Here is an 18,798-nt window from a genome sequence, read left to right as displayed (position 1 = left end):
GGCTCAGGTGCTTATGTTTGACATGTGCAAAGCCATTTTATTGTTGTCATTATGTCTCTGTATGTTTCTCATGCAGGCAAACACCATGTGAGCGGCAGCAGGACTGTTCCACCTTTTCCGGAGGGGACCGAGATGGTTGTATTTGGTGAGTGTCTTCTTGTCAAAAAGAAATAAAAAATGCAGGCAGTTTTGGTCATCCTGGCACTGTATGACCTAAAATGTACTTAATGGTTTATTTAGCATATTAGACAGTGTTAATATACCTGTTACTACAGGCTAAGCTGCAGATTTATTTCATTTTGGATTATTATTGTTATTATTATTGTTTTATTGATTCCATCTTTTCCAGTTATTCCCAAAGACCACAGGAGTTTTCATTACGGCCAGAATTCCTTCTATAGTCTTTTATTTAACATTTATTTGAGCAACACACCTTCAAGCCATATGATGGAGCCTGATTGTTTGTATTGTTCTGTTGTTTAGTCCGTTGATGCCAGCTGAATGCATGAATTTGGCCTCAGTTATGAAGTATTTAACATGTGCATATGTTTTCAATAACCCGTGCATCAAACAAAATGGCCGGCTTACCTCTTCTAGATGGTTTACGGCGATGCGGAATGGCGTCGTTGATGGTCGGGAACATTCATTTACGCACAATTAGGCTCCTCTCATTATTTATAGATAAGGCCTACAGTTTGGGAAACCCCGGTTTTAGTCAAGGAAATATTTCTCATAGGCCATGCAAACCTTAAGATTTTCAATTTGCTATCATATATGACAAAATAATAAAAGGAACCAAAAGAGGTGCTGATTGGTCAACTGACCGTTGCAGCTCTGAAGCGAGAGGTCTTGTCTGTCTTGTTGTCCGCTGAAACGGATTGGGATGTTGAAGTTCCGCTGTCTGACAAAAAAGTTTCTCTCGTAGGCATGGGCTGCTTCTGGGGAGCCGAGAGGAAGTTTTGGAAACAAAAAGGGGTTTATTCCACCCAAGTGGGCTACGCGGGAGGATATACACCTAACCCCACCTACAAGGAAACCTGCACAGGTAGCTTACACACACACACACACACACACACACACACACACAGTGCACTGGGCAGCGCGTTGTCTACTGAGAATCAATGGACTGTGGAAAACAAGACCGACATAAACAGAGTAGTGAACCATTTCCCCCAGGCCCTATTATACTGGGGCATGGATAAGGCTGCTACTGAAGCCTGACCACTCTGAGCTGATTGTGTGTGTGTGTGTGTGTGTGTGTGTGTGTGTGTGTGTGTGTGTGTGTGTGTGTGTGTGTGTGTGTGTGTGTGTGTGTGTGTGTGTATATTTCTGTGTGATGCATGTCCAGCCCGAACAGTGATTTCCTCCAGCCAGCCAGTGCAGAGTGAATCCATCCCCAGACCATGCCTCGCCCACTTGGCTCTTTTTCTTTGGGGACTTCATTTTTATTCTTGTGGAAACTCAAACATAAGCAAACAGCTGTCAGACGGCTACATCAACGCAGAGCTGAAAAGATGTCGCCGCACGTGTTAGTACAGCGAAGATAACGATAAACAAAGGCTGTGTCCGAAATCAATTGTTATTAGCTATATAGGGCACCACACTTAGTTACTATCCGACATTTTAACTGAGTAGGTAAAATGTATCAGTGATATAGTGACCCACAAAAACCTTAACGGAACGAAAAAATTACTTTATTTCTGGGCGTTACCGTACGGTATAGGTTCACTATTGAAGCTAACAATTGTAACCTGTGACTAAAACAATTGTGCCATTTATAGATGTATTTAAAGGCTAAGTGATGAACTTAATAATTGACAAATATTTTTAAGATGGTGGTCATAAAATGACTTGTTAGTTGCAGCCCAATATAGGAAACCAATCACATCCAGGAAGCATCCGGTGAGCCGCTTCTCTTGCATTTCTCTCGCCTGCCGATTCGTAAAATCTGGTTAAAATAGCACGTAAATCCATCGGAGTCGCTCGAGAACACCGGTTGAGTGCGTGACTTATCTGTCAGGCAGTATTTTTAGCCGAGCGGGAGCAGTTCACAAAACTCACAGGTCAATTGTTCGGCTGAGTTTTGGAGTCATGGTTGAGTGTGTTGTGCACTTTCCAACCCCCGCTCTAACTTTCATAGTTCCGTCTACTTCATAATAAGACCAACAGTCTGTCGGACTACATTTCACAATACATCTGTAAACTGCATGCATTTTATAATGTGTATATTTCTAACACATGAATATTCTTTGAGTGGGAATTGTTGTAATACACATTTGTTTTTCATCATACTCCCTGCCTCCATGATTCTCTAGACTTTATTCTGCGGAAGAGAAGCAGGCGTGTGTTTCTGTGATCAGCACAGTATCTTGGCGGAGCGGTGCATGATAACACTTGGCGAAATGAAGTGCTCCTCACACCTTTCCATCTTCAGGAGAGAACGGAAATATTCATGTTTGGTTAAATATTTACACTCGGATTAGTGTGAGGTTTGAAATGTGCTCATTAAATTTACCTGTATTTACTAGATAAAAAAACAAAAACAACGCTCCCACTCATTCATTCATTATTTTTCTAAATTTAAAATGTTCCTCTCTCAAAGCTATCTTCCTCTACAGTCAGAATAGTTTATGTTAACTTCTGGCTGCTAATAGCTACCAAACAACAAAATCTTTTATAAATACAATGTAAGGCCTGCAGGGAAGAGTTTTTATAACTTCTGGACCAGCAGTGTCATTCAGCAGAAAGTAAAATTAAGGATGGATACTTGTGATTTATAGCTGTGTGCTGAAATGCTCTAAAGTCAAGACTCATGTTGAAGTAGGGATATAATGAGAATGTGGGACAATTATCTTTACAGTTAAAACATGCATAGTGTGGACAACAACTATCTGATCCGATTCAAGCCACTGCTTTATTTCCCGTCTATTCCGAAATGGATATATTCCTGCGAGATCGTCCTGGTGAGGCATTAATTTAATATCGACCGCCTGCGTTGTCTCTGTTCGCCAATATCTACCGTAGCAATCCATAACTCCTGATATTAAAAAAGTAATAAGAGACAGAGAGAGATGGGAGTGGAAGTAGAATGAGAGGCAGGAGGAAGATGAGGTGCAGCGTAATGGGTCACAGTGCATTACCGACACCAGCTGCCGTCTGTCTGTCTGCAGGAGCGATCGCTTGTTGGGTGGAACATTCTAATCAGCTTTGTACTGCTGTGGTCTTTTCCTGTATGTACAAGTATTTCAAGATCGATTGTGACGTTTGGACCCTCCTGCAGTTGACAGAACTCAAGGTTCACTTACTTGCTTGTTCTGGATATTTCGACCAGTAGGGCTTCAGGTCTGTTTTAGGACATCTTTAACTTTGAAGTCCCAAGTGCAAATCAAAAGTTTAAACATTTACAGTTTAATGACAATTTAACAGGCTCTATCTGAGTCCTCCTCAGTCAGAGCCTGCATGACCGGTTAAAGGCCGGAAGAAGCAAGTAAGTTGATCTTGAGTTGAGTGTTTTATGTCAACCGCAAGATTGGTTTAGATTCATGAAATAAATAAGTCAAAAAGAGACAAAACAAGAATAACAATATATAGAGCAAACTCTCGATAACATTAATACAGATTACATGTCCAAAAAGGAGTAGGGCCCTTATAGTGTGCTACCGCTTCTCCACAACTCAAACAATTACCCCAATGTATCATATATAACTACTAAACAACTACCCCAATGCTATTATGTTTAACCCAAATATCCCATTGTCGATCAGATGTACCAAAGATGATGCTTCACAACCAATCTCCTTCATATTTAACCTAAAGAGAGGTTTCATAGCCATTTTCATACAATGGGGCAGTACAAATTCTACATATTGCACCTTTTACTTTCTGCATGAAAACATCCCACAGTTGAAAGATGTTCAGAAGCTATGAATTGGTAGGACCCCCCAGTGATCCGAGTGAAGAGATCTATTTGTTGAACCCTAGGTTTGACCTCTGCGTGTCTCATGAACTCACACAAGTTGTGCTCTGCAGGTATGACAGGCCACGCCGAGGTGGTGAGAGTCGTCTTCCATCCGGAGCAGATCAGCTTCGCCAGCCTGCTCAAAGTTTTCTGGGAAAGCCACAACCCGACTCAAGGTACGACCTCCCAGCCACAGACGCTCTCGTGACTGAACCCTTTTGAGGAGAATAAAGAGTTTGTTTTTAGAGATGAACAGTATGAAAATGTGCCTAAAAATAATGTTTTTCGATCCCTGTGGGGAAACTGTAGCTCTCTCGCTCAACGAAAATGTTATCGCGCTAAAGGCTCCTTTAAAAGCATCCATATGTTACCATGTTAGCAGCTGTTTGTTTGCAATTTAACTTGTTAAAATGCTGTATGCTAAACGCGTGAAAAGCGTTACTAGAAGTGCTCCGCAAGCGGCAACACTGAGCTGGACTCGCTTCAGATGCTTTTACGTCACACGCTAATTTAGAACGTTACAACTCGTTAGCGTGCTAATGTGACAGAAGTATCCTGCCGAGAACTCGGATGTAAGATTCTGACCCGTGGGTTGCAACAAGATAAAAAATCAGGGGGTCACTGAAGTCATGAGGATTCATCCTGTGTCACAAAAAGTTTTCCCTTTTGACCAAAGTGAGGGATTGACAGAGTGATTGAAACCTTTGAGCGAAACCAGACGTCGTGGTTGACAAGGCTGGCGTTGAAGCGGTGAAAGGATTACGTGATGAAATGATCAGTTCACAGTAAAAAAATAAACAACAACATAAAAAACAAAAGAAATCTGCTTTCAGTTCTGCCAAGACAGACAAGTTATATTTTGGGAAAATGCTGTCAGCTGTTGTTTTCAGACGACGTCGCCTCAGCCGAGAACGGAGGAGGATGAAGGCAACTCAACGTCAGCTGAAATGCGAAAGTCTTGATATTCCTCTTTGTGTGTGTCTGTGTATGTGTGTGTGTTCAGGGATGCGACAGGGGAATGATGCTGGGACGGAATACCGCTCCGCCATCTACCCCAACACAAAGCAGCAGCTGGAGGAAGTGTTGGCCTCCAAAGATCAATACCAGAAGGTACGCACACCTATTCACCGATCGGCCTTTAACTCACCATCAATTCCTTGTCACTCCTTTTGTTTTTCTCTGACTCCATTTCCCAGCATCCCCCTCTCTGCTGCCCATCCCTCTTTCTTTCACTGTGTCTCAGAAACACTCGCACAGATGTTTTTGGCGTCAGCAGATGAACACCGATGTATAATGGATGTGTCTGTGCATGTAGCATTCGCCATGTACAGGATGTCCATATGCTTTTAACGTCCACACACACACACACACACACACACACACACACACACACACAACAGATGTTCACACACTCCCTCTGTTGAACTCTCTCCTGCTGAGACTTCTGCACCACTATCCCACCAACAGGGCTTGTTGCCATGGAAACTGACGGAGAGGTTGTTACTCTATTCTTTTCTATTCTAGTGTAGTCTGCTCTTTATGAGCGTCCCCTTTTTCTCTTTCCAATTTGTCCCTCTTTTCATTGCTGCTTTTCTGTCTCAAGCCTTGTGTCTTTTAGCAGGATTTGTCTCTCAAAGTGCGTCTTTGTTTTACTCGTCTTTTGTTTGGTTTTACTCACTGAACACATCGAACTCTGTGTTTGTGATCTAATGGAAACACGAGCTGATGTGTTGGGTGCAAGCATTGCTTACTTTTACAATACTATATCCAAATCAGTGCTGTTACTAATATCACAATTGTACTTGAGGAAAGCCCTTCTCTAGTCTTCTTATAATAGAAGGTCTTGTTTGATACTCAACATCTTTCTCTATCTTTCCCACAAAGACACTCAAATAGAGACAAATGTAGTTTTTCTTTTTCTTTTTCCAAACGTTACAAGGTTCTCTCTCGCACAAACATAAAAAAATTAAGAGTTACATATCAAAGTTTGGCTACATTTTGGGTCAAGAAATGTGTTCAGCACATGTCTCTCGCTCGTTTCCTCTTGGTTTTTGTCTGTTCTCACTCGTAGCTATCGGGTGGCTGGAAATCCCTTTCGAGAGGAGCATGTATGCTTTTGTTTGTTTCCAGTTTCTTTGTGAACGTCACTGTAGTTGTGCAGGACAAAATAAGCATAGATAACAAAAGGAACGTCCTCTGTTTTATCCATTACCCATCTCAAAGCCACAAACCGCGCCTTCATATCTCCGCTCAATAGGGGTGCAAAACGCTGCTGCAAACGCCGCCCGCCGATTGACATATTGCATTTAATACCGTGATCTTAGAAAGCATACATCTTTGTCTCTCTCTGCATCTGCTGCTGTAGTCTTTATGTTAATCTGATGGCATTCAATTCAGACTTGTGTCGGGTTGGAAGTGATCCTTAAATGTTCCGTGTCTGACCGAACAGGATTGTAGTTGTGACGTTGACCTAAACGTGACCAGGGTGCTTATTCAGACATGAGGGGCTTAAAATTCTCTTCTTAAACACAGTTTTAAAGTTTAACAGCCTTTATGTCTAAGTATCTTTGCACTTATTTCCCAAGGCTTGAAAGACCAGCAGCGTGTTTCCCAGAAGTATCTTAATGTTAATATCATGCAGCTTGTTAAATGTGCAGGATGTTTCAGGGCCCAGAAAGCCCATTTAGTGGACATAAACTGGAGAAGTAGCTGACGTGTGCAAGTTTGCTTTTGTTCCCTCTTGTGTAGAGTTGAACTGTGATGAAATGTCTCGTGTCACGTTAGCTGTGCTCTGTCCAAAGAGGATATCGTTGAGAAACAAAGCAGCGATACGACAAAACACAATGCGGAACGAAAATTAGGACTAAGGCAGAGACACAAGTAGACACAAGATATGTCAAAAATCCAAACAGTTTAACATTTTACTGACCACATTCATGCTCCCTGGAGGATTGACCTTTACTAGCACAAGCAAGATATCACAAATGTATGTCTAGATCTTCCTTGACGTATGGATTTAGTTCCTGTGAAATGGACTGCTGAGGTGAACACAAACACAAAGCGACGGTCGGTCCATTTGCAAGATAGCTTTCAGCTAATCTATATCTAGTACAAGACCTACTTAACAAAAATGGTCCAACGATGCACGCATGATGCAAGAGGAAAAATTTGCTCCCCTGTTTGAACACAACAGAGTGGACAATAAGAAGGTGATATCGTCACTTTGACGTCACCCATTGGTGTGTGTACCATCGCTTTGGAGCCTCTGGCCGTCAACATCTTGTGTTTTCTTGTGACATCAGAGCTAAATGGTGGAGCGAAGTACAATGGAACGGTGACCAAGACATTTGTAGGCAAACAAACTGTTACAGTTCACTTTCGTGAACTGAAAACACAATGTTAAAGAATTCAAGTTGTAAGACGAAAGCACAGACAACCCCCAGACCTGGTAGCAGCCTGTTAACCACAAAGTAGCCACGCCCTAAAGCATACCCTGCTTTATGGTCTATTTGAATCTAAATGGAACCATAATTTACTAAATGAACATCATGCTGTATTGAAGAAGACTTGAAACTAGAGATTAAGACCATAAACTCATGTTTACAATGTTTACTGAGGTAGTAAATCAAGTGAGAAGTAGGATAATTTTCTCATAGACTTCTATACAATCTGACCTCTTTTTGCAAACAGAGGGATCGCCCCCTAATGGTCATAAGAAAGAATGCAAGTTTAAAGCCTAATTTATGGTTCTCCGTCAGGTCGACGGCGTACCTACGCCGTAGCTACGCCGTTGACGCAGACCCCTACGCCGTAGCCTGACACGCACCTCCAAAAAATCCTAACTACGCGTCGCGTTGACGCGGACCGCAAGCGCTGTGATTGGTCCGCTCAGAACGTAATTTCCGGCAGTTGCTTTTTCCCAGCCTCGACCGGTTTAGTGGTCGTACAGACCACCTCCGCAAACGTCTTCTCTGTCGCCTGCGCTTCAACATTTGCAATATAAGCATTTGCTCTTCAATATTGATGAGCTCCAACTTTAATGCAGCCGCTCCAACTTGGTCGCCATTGTTTACTGTGACCGGAATTCGGCTATAACCCCTGAAACCACACTGCCACACAGGCACACCCCCCTGGCGGCATGGCGGTAATTGCAGAGCAACGCGGTCCCTCGACGCAAAACTTCGAATGCTCAACGACGGCGTCACGTCGACGGCGTACGCAGAACCATAAACTAGGCTTAAGGCACTTCTGCATTGGCTTTCACAAGTGCACAAAAGATAATATAATACTGTAACAGACATTTCTTGAGCCCATTCATGCTTCTCAGAGGATAACCATTTTTAATGTGTTGACATGGTGAGATACTTGTGTCATCCTGTGTGCAACATTTCCATTTTTAGCAGTCAGAAAGGCTCTAAATATATACTTTTTTGTGTGTATTTATTGAATTTTCTGAGGTTTCATGAACAAAGCTCTTATCTGTAATGGTTTTATCTATAATGGTCTTCGATAGATTCCCTTCATGTAATCACTCCATCCTTCTATCAGTCATTGGAGATTTTGTTTCCTCTCATTTTTTCTCACCAGATTGCATCCCCCACTCTCTCCCATCTGTGTGTGTGTGTGTGTGTGTGTGTGTGTGTGTGTGTGTGTGTGCGTGTGTGTGTGTGTGTGTGAGCAGTTGGCCTACAGCAAACACACTCCATGCCAAACCATCTGGGCCTTAAATCTGTCCTCCACAAAAAAAAAACGCTTTAGTTGCAAAACTGACGTGCACATACACAAGCACACGCATATATGCATACACTGACTTCTACATTTTGTTCGTATCTTTTTTTGTTTTTTTTATGCTTATAGTTCTACATTCGATCAAGCCCTCTATATCTGATGTTTTACACAAAGCCTCTACATTTTCTTGCCAAAAAAAGACCATTTCAATAATTCAGTGTTTCTTTTCCCCCTCACTGACGAGAGCGGATGCAGGGTTCACCTCCACGCACTGACTTTGCGCGCATTCGCACAGCGGCACCTTTAAAATATTAATGCATCTTTGCTCCCCAAAAAACATCTTGGGCGGAGTCCCCCTCCCTCCTGCTGATGAAGTCTTTGTAGGTGGCTCTCTTTCTCTTTGTCCCCGCGGCCACCGACCACCACGCTCTCCTCACTCCGAACAAACTGAACATGTAAAATGCGTCACGGCGCAGAGAGACTTTCCCAGGACACGCCGTCCCAGACACTTGCAGAATTTTTAATCAGGATCCACTCTGATCCCCCGAGCCAAATAATGCCTTCTTCTTCTTCTTCTTCTTCTTCTTGTTCTTCTTCTTGTTCTTCTTCTTCTTCTTCTTCTTCTTCTTCTTCTTCTTCTTCTTCTTCTTCTTCTTCTTCTTCTTCTTCTTCTTCTTCTCCCAAGCCACATTTCACACATCGAAACATAAAAGATGGAAGGGTGTAAAATTGATGTGCAGATGGAAGGAGAGAGAGAAATGTGAGGCCGGGAGTGGTGATAAAGAGAGAGAATAGTCCGGTTAATTTGGTGTCAGGGTATTGACTATGTTCTCTGCGCCGCCCCAGCTTGATTGTATTGTTCACACGGAGTGATTGGGGAATTTGGTGTGTATATGTGTGTGTGTATGTGTGTGTGTATGTGTGTGTGTGTGTGTGTGTGTAAAGTACAACAGCACTGCAGAAAATTACCTTGCAGGCGGCTGGCGTTTGTCTGCAGCATGAAAGGAGCCTCCCTTTTCTTCTCTTGCCTCCTACCCATCATTAGGGTGTGCACTGCGTCTAAAATGGCAGGTGGAAGTGGTAACAGTGCATGTGTGTGTGTGTGTGTGTGTGTACTTGCATGCTTGCTTTATGTAATAATGTGTGCTCGCTCGGTGGGTGCTGAAGCAGCGTGTACTCATTGTTCTGGCATCTCTTTCCCTCTTGATGCACCTCTCCGGCTTCATTTTCTTTTCATGAACACTCGTATATCTTCTTCTAAACACAAAACAGATGCTTTTTCTTCCCTTTCTTTCTCTTTTCCTCTTTGTCTATGAAATCCCTCTTCAGCACTTTTAACATGCCAGCTTCACCTTTTTTTTTTAGTTCCTGCCTCTCGGGGGCTTATCAGCACTACTCACGTTTTCCCGTGCTTTACCAGAGCAGTCAAGGTATTTGCATTTCAAATGAGAAATCTACTTCTCTGACATGCAAATTAATGGATGTGAATTATGCATCTATAGCAGGCTGCTAACACAGCGGCAGGAGCTGCCCCAACACACACACTGAAACACAAGGGAGAAAGGTTGAGGATGCCATTAGACATATCATGGAAAATGGAGCCATTTTGGGGTAACGCAGGTGGTGTCGGATTGATGTCAGTGTCCATCATTTCACGCTTAAAGCCAAATATAGCCAATATTTTGCGCTGATGTTCATTGTCTAAGAGGAATAGTCCACCACAATCTTTTTAGTATTAAGTACTCACCCGTGTAGACTTGAAAGGTGACTCTGAAAAAGTGTGCGTCAAAACACATCAAAACATTGATTTTAAATTTGTCAAATCACCATCGCCGCATAATTCACCTCCCTGACATTGATCTTTGAGTTTAGTATTATGTAAATGTTTTTGTGAATAGCTCACTACAGTGTACGCTACTCCCAATGGAGGATCTGAGTTGTGAACATTCACATCAATGGTGGAAATGTTAAAAACACATTTTTCTGTGAAGACCTGCAGAGACCTCAAAGAGTATCATCAGAGAACCATGATTCCGGACTTTGGGCCTTTACACTTCAAGGACGAAATGGGAAAAACTAAATGATGAAAAATACAGAATATTCGTTCAAACCTTTCACACTTCAGACCGACACAAATGTCCACATTTCGTGCATTCCACCAAAAATGTAAGGTTTGCGCTGTCTCTCACTAATCAATTGACCGTGTGCATATACAACAGATATAATTGATGTAACGCCATTGTGTTTATAGTCACCTTTTACAACGACTGCATGTACATTCTGACACGTATAATGTCCATCGCATAATGTTGGCTATCAAACTTGGGGAAAAATGTTCTCTATATGTTCTTTTGACAACAATGTATGTTTTCCCCTCTTTTGTCAGCCGCTCACCGTCACAAGCAAGTTCAACTGCTGTACTTCCCCAGATGTTCTCTTTATATCCGTTGTCGTTATAATCTCTACTTTGTTTGCCAAAAAGGGCACAAAGTTGCAAGACAAAATTGACCAATGGATCAATATCCATGTCTAACGACATTTATGTAATTTGCCTCCTTTGAAGACGTCCGAATCTGTTGATCACGAGAGCAAAAGTCATTATTTTTTCGGTAGTCTTCTTTTTATTGACCACCTTAAATTCGCTGAAATCGAAACAGCTACAAAAAACACCTGGACTGTGAAAATACACACGTTTTAAAGTTGGTGTGGATAGGCTCATAAGGATGGATGGGTTCAAAAAATGGGTTTTAAATTCATTGATGTACAATTTATTGGCTCAAAGTATTCATGTTTGTGCTGAGAAAAACTCATTGCAGAAGTCAAGTCATCGCCGCAACCATCATCGACTCCCACTTGAAAAAAACAGCCGGCGTTGCTTTTGCCTTTAAAGTAGAAAATCAGTCAACAAAATGTTGCTTTTGTTGCTTTTATAATTCATGTGACGTAGGCCGGCTGGATCTTTAGATATATGCAATATAAAAATAGTGCATCCATTTATTTCTGCTCATTAGTGTAACTCAATGTCATTGTGCATTACTACTTGTATTTGATTTGGTTCTATTTGAATACATTTTTTCTCTTTTTACCTGTGAAAGTTTTTTTTTTTCATTCTTCATTCACCCTTTGTGTTTGAAAGGTTCTGTATGAATATATCTGCTTACTGTATGTAGATGTAATCATAAAGTGCAGCTGCAACAGAGAGGAGAGTCCCGTTCTGACCAACTGCTGTGTCGTACCTCCACCCCACTCACTCAAATTAAATTGTGGTGTCACAGGAAGTGATAACTCAAACAGCAGGGAGCGAACGCTGTCCATTAAAAGCTAAACCCGCCAACGTTAGATCTTTTGTCTCTTTGGTGTTTTCTGTTATAGCAGCATCGCAGACCCTCCGGGGTTGTTTGCTGACGTCCTCTTTATCAACCTCCGAGCTCTGACGTCAATGAAGTTAGAAAGGTTTTCAAACAATTACCTCTCAGTGACTATTAGGGGCACCAATGTGTGAAATTACCCAGCACCGTCTGATTGTCTCTCTGTACTAAAAATAAACAGAGAACTTTCCAGTATTTCCCCCGGGAGTTTAATCCTCTCAAACAGGATTTGTAGCATTTAACTTTAAAACTATCTGCAAAAACATTTACATGCCGCTTGCCTGTTTTGCGCTGAATTTATAGATTTGTATAATTGTATGAACTTAATCTTTTCTCAGATGTGATAAAAGATAAATGTATGTGGCGATAAACACACTTCCAGTAACGGTTGAAAACAGGAGCTGACCTTTTGAGGTTTGCTCTGGAAGGATTTGTGAAATACTGAAAAGAGCAATGTATGACCACAACAATACGTTAGAGTGATAACAGATTCGATAAAGATAAACATACCACAAACAAGAGTTAGACCAAATATATCATGAGGCTCTCCTTAAACACAAGCCTTACTTTGACCTAAATGCTAATTCCACATGCACACAAGGACAATGCTAAAAGTCAGTAGGATTCACCATCTGGGAAACATTTCATGGCAATCCATCCGATACCAAAATGGTGGATGGACAGATCAACCCTAAAAATGTATTATCAACATAAGGGCCCCTAAGGAAATCCTAAAGCGGGATTGGGGATCAACAAAAGCTAAATGCTGGTACAATATGCAAGTGAGTGCTAGATTTGCTCAAGCTTTACTCACCAGCCAGAACAAACAATGGTAATCTATTCAGTGGTCGGTACAAAAAAGTTCATTTCCAACCCCTGTTCTAAAGTACAACACAATAAATAATCCAGTAAATGTATACATGAAGTCAGAGAGTGTGAACGTGGAAGCGGTTAAATACAAACCACAAGCTCACACGACGAGCTAGAAAAATTGGATAACTTGACAATCACAACACAGCTGTAAGAAAAAGAGTAAAATGAGTACACACTGTAAAGATAACAATCCATCAAATGGATATTAGGAACACATTGAGAATAAAGTCATAACATTTCTGAAATAAATTCAGGATTTGACTCGGATGTCAACAGTCTGTCAACTGTTCCGAATAAGCAGCCCGAACACTGTTGTAAGGAAAAGATAGATAGATAGAAATTATGTCCGCAAATATTCCCTTGGTTGCAGCGGACAAAATGGTGGATGTAACAATGTGCCGATTGGAAACAGAAAATTCCAAAAAGTGCAATCTTGAAATAGTTTGCTTGGCTGAGGTTGAACAATGTATGTATCGAAAAAAGCACAATGTCTCCACATAGTTTTTAACCATTGGAGGTCTGGCTGGCGCTCCTTTGACTCCGTCATCTTGGCACGCCCTCTTTTTCTCTGCAACACTGTCGTGGTTTTCTGCTGAATTAGCGCCACCTGAACCCACTTCTAATCGTTCCGTTCCAGTCGTGGATGGAACGAGCATTCATTCGTATTTTATTTTGCCTATTTCTTGAAATTTGGTTAACCTTTGCGAAACATTTGGATGGAAACATGACAGTAAAACTGACCGTGACTGAAATTAGGTCAAAATGTTGTATTTTTTAATGCTTTTACAAGATTAATTTAAACCGAGATACTTGTCGAGGCTTGTCCAGCCCAGATGAGGGGCTCCCTTCAGGTCTAGGCCAGCTCCCCAGGGCCTACTTGACCTCTGGTTCTATGGTGAAAACCGTACTGGGCTCAGAGCGGAAGATGGGCAGTTTGATTCCCTTCCAGTCCATATTCCTTGGGCAAAACAGTTAACCCCAGATCGCTCCCGAAGGTTGTGCCCAAGGTGTGCATGGTTAGTTAGAGTCCTGGTGGGACAGGAGGCACCTTGCATGGTAGCGCCTGCCATCAGTGTATGAATGGGTGAATGATGATGTAGTGTTGAAGCCTTGAGTCAAGTCCATTTATCATTTACTGGCTGGAGGAATGTTGGCTGATGTAAACAATGCGATTAGGTGTGCTGGATACCTGCGGTGATAAGAAAATGTCTTTTTAATTTGATGTTGGAATTCAAAGTAAGACCTTTATTTGTTGGTTCCAACGCGTGCTGTCAGTTGAATGCTAAGTCATTGTGAAAACCCGATTCTAAGGTGAGATCATTTCACATAACACTATTTCTCATTTTTAACAGCTGGCAATAACCATAAAGCCACGCAGATCCCAGCGTTCGTATCAAGATAATGTTGCTTCAGTTGTACATCCGTTTCTTCTGATTTTTTTTTTGCAGAATATAAACCATTTCTGTTAATTAGCGAGTGGGAACGGCTTCATAATCACAAGAAATGGAACATATAATTAGGCGGTGAATTATTGTGATTATGTGATTGTAATACCGATGAATACGCAAAATTAAGTGAAAGGCACAGTTATTAAATATTTAACCTGAATATTTAGCCATTAAACGAAGAATTCACCTATAATTCTAACCAAATAAACATAGAAACAACCTTTTTTTGACTCATCGCGTCTTCCCCACCAATGCTCGGATCCCAGTTTGAGCCGCAAAAGTTCTTAAAGTGCACGAAGCACGGTTCAGTTGTATTATTATTATTTAGGTTCACCAGCATTACAATTACCATAAACCTGGCGCAGCCGCGTCAGAGGATTTGGTTCTCGCTAGCTGTCGCGTCGGGCGGAAGAACAGCAGCTTTGCAGATAAAACACAAAACATGTAAATGTTGAGCCAAATTAAGCTCTCCCGCCACCCGTGGTATGATCAAGCTGTGTTGTAAACATGCCTGCACACATTCCAAAAAACAAAGCAACACCCCAACCGTCCAGAATTTAAGTTTTGTGTGTGTGTGTGTGTGTGTGTGTGTGTGTGTGTGTGTGTGTGTGTGTGTGTGTGTGTGTGTGTGTGTGTGTGTGTGTGTGTGTGTGTGTGTGTGTGTGTGTGTGTGTGTCTTTTCATGCTTTCTCTTTGTCTTTTGATTCAGCCACATGCCATCTGGTGGAGTTATTTTATCACGAGGAGGAGAAGGTGTCATCCACGACTGAATGTGTGCGCGTGCATTGTCTGTTTTTTTTGTAGCTTGTCATGAACACATTTCCTCTTTTTTATTCCCAAGATGACAGTAAGTACTTTGCAGTGTGAGGCCTTGAAGAGAGAAATTGGAGGAGGAGGAGAAGGAAACAACAGGATCCAGGAAAAGGAGGGGGAGAGGGGGGGGGGAGGGGGGGAGGATATGAACATAAACAAATTTATTAAAAACACCATTTTTAATCTGAAATGTAGGGACAGGTCACAGAAAGGCAACAGCTTTTTAGGTTTTCAACATTGAGGAGATTGAATAGAACTTAATTTCCCATCATACACTATTCTTGTTGTATTGTCACTGACATTTCCATCTTATCTGTCCATCTTGTCTGTCTTTCCATTGCTTCTACAACCACCACTCCTATTTGTTTAACGCAGTTTACGTCCCTGTGAATCTACAAATGTTGATTCGTTGTTGTTGCTTCTTTCAGGTGCTAACCGAGAACGGTTTTGGTGCGATCACAACCGAAATAGCCGAAGCCAGGCCTTTCTACTACGCCGAGGACTACCACCAGCAGTACCTGAGTAAGAACCCCGGTGGATACTGCGGTCTGGGAGGGACAGGAGTCTCCTGTCCAATAGGAATCAAAACCAAGGCCTAGATCGCCATTGGCGTCTGCAAGGATGCAACGACGGAGGGATTTCAAAGTGCTTCCAGAATCAAAAAGCGTGGTGTTTCCGATATATGTAGGATTTTTGATTTTTTTATAATTTATAAATTTAGGAACATCAGTTAAATTGTTTGAACTGGCTTATTTGCACCTGTCAATTTGATAATGTCAGTATCTCCCACGTGTCTCATGAACTGCAGCGTAGACGCCGATAATGGCCGCCCGTCTTCTGGGCTCTTTAGCTGTTCTTGAATGTATCAGTGCCTCAAAATATTCGCAACTGCCGTGCGTCACTTTATTTGAGGCTACACACAAAGTACGCTCCCTGACACTTACAGGGCCATCTCATATGTTAGATAAATCAAAAGTTATGTTATCCAATGAAATGTAGTGGAAGAAAACACAAGAAAATCTGTGTTCCTCGACCAAAAAACATCATTGCATCACTAGTTAACACTACAGTTAATTACAAAAAGTATTTCTGTATCTGCACATTTTGAGGCACTGATACATTCAAGAACAGCTAAAGAGCCCAGAAGACGGGCGGCCATTATCGGCGTCTACGCTGCAGTTCATGAGACACGTGGGAGATACTGACATTATCAAATTGACAGTGTCACAAAATGCATTCAGGAAGGCATCTGATATAGTGTGAGTCCACAATTTCCTTTTTCACATATGTACATAAATTCAAGATTTTGTTTTAGTGACTTTTTGGAATTGCAGTAAGCTAAATATATCTATATATTATGCTCAGGTTGCTTATAAATGCTGATTATTGACTTGCTTTTTGTTAAGTTTGTAGAGGAATAAAACATTAAAAGCTTCCGAAATCAGAAGTCTACAGTGTCTTTTTCTGTTTCCCGAGGGCTGTTTAAATCTAACCATACAAGAGGAATAGGGCAAAGTGTACGCTTTAAGATTTATTATAATATATATATATATTTATTCCCCCACTGAATTTGCAGCAGACCCGGTGAACGGCAGACTTGTTTTTGATCAAAACTGTATGTATTTGCTCTTTGGTGGTTTTGATTTTGGAAGACCTCCAGTCCTTCCTTTGATCTTTGCCTGGAGTAGCGTTCCAGTCCTCGACTCATCTGTCGTCGCGGTTCATCTGCGTGCATTTGTGTTTGGTACAGTGGGCTATATGTGTTCGGTTGGTGCGGCACACAAACACACCGGCGCACCAGCAGGAGGAGAGTGCGTTTGGTGCCAGGCCCCTCAAAAGCTTGGCATCACCGACACAGAGTGGAGAAAAAAAAAGGCAAGAGAAGGAAAGGATCGGTCTCTTTAGAAAATGGCAGAGCGCCACCTTGGATCTGGGCTCCTTTTGGATCGTCTCCATGATGCAGACTGCGGGACCTGACTGCCTTTTCCAAGCCAAATCTGACTGCTATTTTTGGAATGAAGCTGACGAAAGCTGAACTGTTGTGCGAATATTCAGTGTTCATTAAGTTTGTCCATTTGAGTAAAAATGTAAAAAGAAAAATCCTTAACAGGATGAGAGAAAGCCTCAGTTTAGACCACGAAGCACTAAAACTACTCTTTTTAATAACGAAAAAACATCCTTCACTAAATTGTCAGTACAGCATGGATCAATTCTATGAGGAATGTGAGCGCTATGCAGTGTCCCCATCATATCATACTAGAGAATGACACCAGCTGGACTGGATCCCAGTTTTAATAAAAGGGTCATGTTGGCTCAATATACATCAGCGGGAACCCACACACCCTTCGTTCTTTCCAGGTTTGTTGGTTGGGTTTGTGGTTATTAACGGGACGATGATCATTTCACGGAGTCCTGTGATTGGTTAGAATAGAAGTTGGTTCAAGTTCAAACAATGTGCTTTCAAATTACTTCCTGAAACACCTGCCAGCTTTATTTTATGAAAGTAAGTCACATTTTCTGAACCATTTATTTTTGTCAAAAGAACGCCCTTTGTTTCATTTTTGTCAGAATCGGTTTAGCAATTCATTTTCCCAAGGGGCCACATGAGAAATTGGCACCATTGTGGAGGGCCGAACCAGAAGGCTGAACTTAATTCTGCTCAATATTCATTTTATACATTATAAAAAAAACTGTAAATTATATATTTTTGAGCTACTACTGTTAAGAATGCATGTTACAATAAGGCTATGAAAATATGAACAAAATGTAATTTTCATTTTATTTAACATACCTTTAAACCTTCACAAAAATACACAAGATGTATGTTAAAGATCAGCAATTGATTAACTTTATACAAAAGCAATGAGTGCTTTTGATGTTTTCCAGTTCAGTCCAGTCTGTCTCGGGCTTGAACAAGTGCATTGAAGTCTGGTTGAATGTCTGAGGTGGATATGCAAAGGACAGCTGACAGGATCAGTGAGAGATTGAGATGAGGTCTGGATTTAAGATCAGTGAGATCAGTGAGAGAGGATCTGGATCTGGATTTGTTGAACTTCATGACTGAGAATGTTTGTTACCATGTGTAGGTAGATCCAAAGAGAACTAACATCTTCCTTACGTAACGTAGCGTGACGTAGCATAGCAAAGAGGCAACGTTTACCTGACGTGACGTAGCATAGTTTAGCTTAGCATAGCTTATCATAGAGTACCTTTGTTAAGCTTAGCATACCTTAGTTAAGCTTAGAGTAGCATAGTTTAGCTTATCATAGAGTACCTTTGTTAAGCTTAGCATACCTTAGTTAAGCTTAGAGTAGCATAGTTAAGCTTAGTGTAGCATAGCTTAGCGTTGCGTAGCTTATTTTAGTGTAACTTAGTTTAGCATAGCATAGACTAAGCTATGCTATGCTACGGGAGTGGATTTGAGATCAGTGAGATCAGTGAGAGAGGATCTGGATTTGTTGAACTTCATTACTGAGAATGTTTGTTCACATGTATAGGTAGATCCAAAGAGATCTAACATCAGCGTTTACCTGACGTGATGTAACGTAGCTTAGTTAAGCTTAGTTTAGCTTAGCATATCATAGCTTAGTTTAGCATAGCATAACTTATC

The 18,798-nt window shown here is 41.5% G+C and overlaps 1 protein-coding gene across 1 annotated transcript in view; it reads left to right on the top strand.

Moving 5' to 3' along the window:
* The window catches only part of msraa (methionine sulfoxide reductase Aa), a 30,492-nt gene extending 13,863 nt beyond the window's left edge, over window positions 1-16,629 (top strand). Inside the window, exons 2-6 of the mRNA XM_079214691.1 lie at window positions 77-145; window positions 926-1,045; window positions 4,030-4,134; window positions 4,962-5,068; window positions 15,617-16,629. Of these exons, the coding sequence (XP_079070817.1) occupies window positions 77-145; window positions 926-1,045; window positions 4,030-4,134; window positions 4,962-5,068; window positions 15,617-15,787 (572 nt within the window). The 3' untranslated portion in view covers window positions 15,788-16,629. The remainder of the gene's footprint in view (window positions 1-76; window positions 146-925; window positions 1,046-4,029; window positions 4,135-4,961; window positions 5,069-15,616) is intronic.
* The last annotated feature ends 2,169 nt before the right edge of the window (window positions 16,630-18,798 follow it).

This window comes from Taurulus bubalis, assembly GCF_910589615.1.
Source record: "Taurulus bubalis genome assembly, chromosome: 3".
Taxonomy (NCBI): Eukaryota; Metazoa; Chordata; class Actinopteri; order Perciformes; family Cottidae; genus Taurulus; species Taurulus bubalis.
The sequence above is the reverse complement of the archived record's forward strand: the minus strand, read 5'-3'. Positions and strand labels throughout refer to the sequence as shown.